General features: G+C 33.3%; 1 protein-coding gene across 1 annotated transcript; it reads left to right on the top strand.

Annotated features, from left to right (window-relative positions):
* Positions 1-475: 475 nt before the first annotated feature.
* Positions 476-3,891, top strand: LOC137955514 (phenylacetaldehyde reductase-like). Its single transcript, XM_068802488.1, has 6 exons — positions 476-662; positions 1,275-1,444; positions 2,126-2,317; positions 2,715-2,877; positions 2,949-3,135; positions 3,630-3,891. Exons 1-6 carry the CDS (start codon positions 545-547, stop codon positions 3,772-3,774), a joined length of 975 nt encoding a protein of 324 aa, XP_068658589.1. The 5' UTR covers positions 476-544; the 3' UTR covers positions 3,775-3,891.
* Positions 3,892-6,000: the final 2,109 nt, after the last annotated feature.

Below are 6,000 nucleotides of genomic sequence, written 5' to 3'. Positions count from 1 at the left end.
TCTCAAATACGACTTCTATTATTAAAGAATAGTCTCACATAGATTAATGAGTACAAAGATCTTATGTATATTAGTTGAAAAAGTGTTTTCCTAACTTGGTTAATCATTTTGGGATGGGCCTTGGGCCAATAATATTAATGAGTACAAATATTCTGATTATATTTGTATGTTGTTTTCTTCTACCAATAATATCATCATAATTGCACCATGTCATCGCAAAGAATATCATCATAATTGCATTAAAAATTTGTATGTTATCATGGTATAGATTAAATTTGTATGTTATTTTTAAAAGAATTTTTATTAAAAATAAATAATTTCTTTAAAGAATATGTGTGAGATATAAAGAAAATAATTAAAGAATAATTAAAAATATCAAAATGAAAGATTGGTTCTCAAAGAAGATCGAAGCGAAGTAGACTTTAAGAGAGAGAGAGCAGCCTCTTGTCCCCTTAAAAATGGAAAACGCTCGACTTAGATAAAAGAGTGTGAAGGAAGATTCCTCCCTTTGATCAGCCTGAGATAGAGAGTGAAGGAAACCGCGATGAGTGGACTCGGCAAAGTCGTCTGCGTCACTGGAGGATCTGGTTTCATCGCTTCTTGGCTGGTGAAGCTTCTTCTTGGGCGGGGTTACACAGTGAAGGCCACCGTCCGCAATCCCGGTGAGAACTTCTATCCGACTTTTTCCGTTTGTTGCTTTTTTTTCGGCTAAACGCAACTGCATGTGAACTGAAAATATCAAATGGTATTAGTATTTTCTGTGCTACTGCAATAGAAACGTGATTATACTTTCAATATTGACATCTATATACATGAGATCCTCTTTTTCTTTAGCGCACCAGAGGGAGAGATCATATTCTTGATCAAGATCGATATGCGAAATGTCAGTTGCAAGCAAGACTACCATTAGTACACTTGTCAGTGATATCTTTACCTTTAAGCCGCTGAACTATGATCGATGTAGACGATGCATGAAGGCTTTTCTAAGCGAATCGGCTTTAAGTGTGACAGGCGCAGAGAAAAGAGGATCAGTTCATGTTGATAAATGTCGAATTATGCCTTTATTTGGAAATTTGATTTAAAAAAAAGTGCACAGAGAAACGAGGTATAAAAGGGCAAAAGATATGGAAAAGAAAAGATCCAACTTGCTAGGATTTGTTTATATTTTTTTCATGAGAAAGTAAAAGAATGATATTTTGATTCAGATCTGGCTTTACTTGCTTGATGTCACTTTTTCCGTTTTTTATTCATTACCTGTATTCTCGTTACTGCAGACAATCCAAAGAAGACGCTTCACTTGCGAACTCTGGAAGGAGCTCCTGAAAGGCTACATCTGTTGAAGGCAGACTTATTGGAGGAGGGAGCATTTGATGCAGCTGTAGATGGCTGCGAGGGAGTATTCCACACAGCATCTCCCTTCTTTCTTGCCGCCACAGATCCTGAGGTTGATACTACAGACAAAAATCGATATGATTTTTCAGAACCTTGCAAATTTCTGAAGCATTAGCAATGGCTTTTCTTGGGTCTGGTTTACTCAAATAAGAAAGCGCTTAGATTGTCATGGATAGGGATTTATAGTCTACATTCCACCAATGGACTAAGAAACATTCTGAATGGGGTTTACCAATGTGGTAGTTTTGAAGTAGATCAAACAGGCGAAATCAACTATGGAGAAATGTATTTTCATATTTTAATAAAAGATCTAAGTGAACTTCTAATTCTTGACAAGATTCAGTCATTCTCAATAGTTTCATGGAAGTCCCAATCAAGCCTTAGAAGCTTAAGTCTTATCTGAACAGGACATTATTAAGTTGAGTAATCTGCCTACGCAATGTGAGACTTTGACAGACATGTACATGCCATGCATGTATTGGTATATAGAAATCTACAAAACTGTTAGGACCAAGGTCTTATAGTAGGAGGTCTATATAGCCTTCCTTGTTTCCAAACTTGATTTCTTCAGATTAACAATCAAATTTTGATTGTGAATACTTGTTTATAGATTGAAATATCCAAATCACATTTCCCTCTGTTGTTCTTGTATATGTTTTGAAAGTAACTTTTCAATTTGTGTCTGCCAATCCGCATATTGATCAATTGTTGGATTTTTTATTTTCCATGTCAGGCTGAATTAATTGCACCTGCAGTTAAAGGAACTCTCAATGTTCTTGCTTCCTGTGCAAAAGCTTCTTCAGTTAAAAGGGTGGTAGTGACATCCTCCCTTGCAGCAGTTCAATTAACAGGAAAGCCACTAACTCCAGATGTAGTGGTTGATGAGACTTGGTTCAGTAATCCAGAGTTATGTCGATCGATGAAGGTAAAAATTTAAGATAGTTTTGCTATCTTGTTTGCTAGATTAATATATTTACTTGCAGAATTGTTCAAACTACTGTTCTACTTCTGCAAGCACATCCCTGCTGTGCTCTGTTAATATTTGGAATTTGGGTTATAGTGCAAACATCTGGTGTGGTTCCACTTAGGCCATTGATTGAATATTTATCACTAATATACCATTTTCTTATTCCACTCTAATAGTTTCTATACGATGATTGCCCAATCAGATGCTTAAAAATGTAGTGTCATTGTAGCCTCTGGCAAGTTTCCTTGCACTGGGTTTTAGATGCTTGAATTATATTTTATCACTTTGAAGTTGGTTCAATAAGCTCCTAAATATGTTTCTTTTCTTTCTTCCCAAATGTTATTTTTATCTCTAGGCCTGGTATGAACTCTCTAAGACATTAGCAGAGGAGGCTGCTTGGAAGTTTGCTAAGGAGAAGGGACTTGACATGGTCACAGTGAATCCAGGAATGGTTATTGGTCCTCTCCTGCAACCAACCCTCAACACAAGTGCTGGGGCGATTTTGAACTTAATAAGTGGTATATTTTACTCTTTTTAAGGTTAACTTGGTTTGTTCTGCTAAGTAAATTACTCACTGTACTTCCTTTAGGATCTACTACATTTCCTAATGCAACATTTGGCTGGGTTCATGTGAGAGATGTTGCATTGGCACATATTCTGGCATACGAGGTTTCTTCAGCAAGTGGAAGATATTGCTTATCTGAAAGAGTTGCTCATTACTCGGATATTGTAGACATTTTACAAAAGCTTTACTCCAATCTGCCACTCCCTGAAAAGTAAGATTTTAGTTCATTTTGTTTATCGTGGTTTCAATTGTTGAAGTTTCTACAAGGAATCATTGAGTTATTCTACACAGTTAAGAGATTGAAAATACAACAGATGATAGTAGCTTACAGTGGGGTGCCGCTTATATTTTGACTAATTGTTGAGATTTTTAAAATGTTATTTTTTAGTATGAGCTCTTGCATCTGGATACATGAGTGCAGAAAGTACTGTAGTAACTCTCAAGCAATCTAGGTCTTGTTTTAGGACAACGAGACCAAGCTTTCTGCTAAGTTTCCATATGCTTCTGTGATTGCATTCCTAATTCATACATGTTCACTCCCCTTCCACGTAATTTGTTTTATTCAGTCACTGTTTGACCTCACTAATGATTAATCTGAATACACAGAGCTGAGCGGCCTAGAAGAAGTTAAACCTTAAACTTCATCTGTGTAGTCATTGAATGAGATATAAATCGTGTCTGATTTATTCAGTTCTTTGTTGGCAGATCTGTTGATGACAATCCTTATGAGCCGACATACCAGATTTCAAAGGAGAGAGCAAAAGCCTTGGGCATCGAGTTCATCCCTCTGGAGGTGGGGCTCAAGGACACGGTTGAAAGCTTGAAGGAGAAAAACTTTGTCAATTTCTGATTCACATTCGGTCAGTTTCCTTGTCAAAATGAATGGCTGAAGACAAACTACATTTGAATATGTCATGTAGACAGAACATTCAACTTGCTATGAAGTGTTTAGTATGTTTCCGTGTTGCCACGCTATGCAGGTAGCTCTTACTCTTAGTCACAGCTTCATTGCTTTTCTTCAGAGACTAAACCAAAAGAAAGAAAAAAACACTTAAAAGCGAGAAAAATAAAGACAAAGGTATCAAATATGGACAGCAGACAGCAGACAGCATGTGACTTACTATCTTGATTCTTGGGTTTCATACGTCTTCCAAGCTGTGAATACCTTTCTGTGGTAGCTAGGAAACTTCATAGTAGGTGTCATCTTCTGTGGATTTGCTATTTGCTTCAGCCCTTACAAGTGGAAACTGTTATTACCCGTTAAGGCTCTGATTTCTCTGACTTAATTTTAGTTTATCAAATTTTATCCAATTGAGAGTCAGTATTTGTGTTAGTGTTTAAAACATTGAACGGCTAGTTGTGTTACATATGTTTCCAACTTTCTCTTAAAAGATCCTTTTTATTAAATCATCTGTCTTCCGTTTTTTTCTCTTTAACATCCTTTTTTGTCCAGCAGTTGGAGAGGAGCATCCAAGAGCAAGTGTCCACTCGCGTTGCTACTTTTTCTACAATTTCCTCTTTAGATCAACACTTCGAAGTTCACTTATTTAATTCTTTTGTTATTTGTCCAGTCTTATTCTAGAGATAAGCAGACATCTGATGACATGACCTATGTTATCAAGAAAGAATGGATAAAGATAACATCGAGGTCCACGTGACATGACCTATGTTATCTTCTTTAAAGTCGTTTTTCTCTTGTCACTCTCTCCTTCTTTCTTCCACTCTACTCAAGTGAGTGATTAGTCTTCTTCCTCACTCTCTTCGTTGGTGACGTCACTTGTAAATCCTCTCTCTCTCTCTCTCTCTCTCTCTCTCTTCAAGTTAGTATACGGTCAAAGCATAGAACTATTTTAATCTTCCAAGGGATGAGTAAAAGAGAAAAAAAAATCTAGCAATACGTTGTCAAAGGCTTATAATATGTAATACAGATTATATTAATTTACTCTAATTTAATCTTCCAAGGATGAGTAAAAGAGAAAAAAAAATCTAGCAATAAGTTGTTAGTTGTTAGAAAATGCAAAGGAAAAAGAAAAATTATAGGTTTATTAAATTATTAAATGCATACTTAATTAATATATATTATTAATTATCAGTTGATTAAGTATATTATCAATTTATTTAAGAAAATGCAATTTTCTTTATATTGATTGTGTATCGCATTATGTAATTGACTATAGAATTTAAGTAATTCGACCAATTAAGTAATTGACTAGCGAATACAATCAATTGGCTACTTAATTACTGACATGATTAAGTACTTCATTAGTTAATTAATTACTTCACTAAATGATTGATTAGTTACTTAACGTTTCAATTGGTTACACTTATGTTTCAATTGATCAATGATCTTGTTTATTGCTATGCCAGCTATGGTATGTCGATTTGATAATTCGTCTTTTCCAATTCTTATGGTGAACATGACTTTGCTGCAATCAAATAATATTTCATTTTGGTTTTCTAACCTACTACATTAATCCTATTATTGAATCAATTAATTAGTTAATTATATTATTAGAATATTAAATTATTAATAAATTGAGTAATTACTACTTGTTCGATTAAATAATTGATTAACTACTATACTAAATAGGTTATTAGGTTAATTAGCACAAATGATGAGGTAGTTAACTTTTTTCTTACCTGATCAATAATTATTTAATTACTAAATAGATTAATTTCTAATTAATTAAATAGTATTGGTTGTGACTCAATTAATCTTATTAAGTTAATTAATTGACTCAATTAATTACTTAATTATATAATTATAATTTTAAAATTAATTACTTAATTAAGTATTAGTTGTTTGATTAAATAATTAATTAGTTATTATATTAAATATTTTAATTAGTTAATTAGCACAGATGTTGGGGTAATTAATTATTTACTTACCTTATTAGTAATTATTTAATTATTTAATGGATTAATTGCTAATTAATTAACTAGTATTAATTCAATAAATAATTTTATTACATTAAATGAGTTATTTGGTTTATTAATACAATAATTAGTTTATTGATTAATTAATCACTAATCTATAGGTAATTATTACATTAACCAATTAATATTTCCATTAAAT

Source organism: Aristolochia californica, unplaced genomic scaffold (genome assembly GCF_029961685.1).
Source record: "Aristolochia californica isolate CCGP_79_NKW_82.1479 unplaced genomic scaffold, dmAriCali1.0.hap1 SCAF_2, whole genome shotgun sequence".
Classification (NCBI taxonomy): domain Eukaryota; kingdom Viridiplantae; phylum Streptophyta; class Magnoliopsida; order Piperales; family Aristolochiaceae; genus Aristolochia; species Aristolochia californica.
Note: the sequence above shows the minus strand (reverse complement) of the source record. Positions and strands in the feature narration are given on the sequence as shown.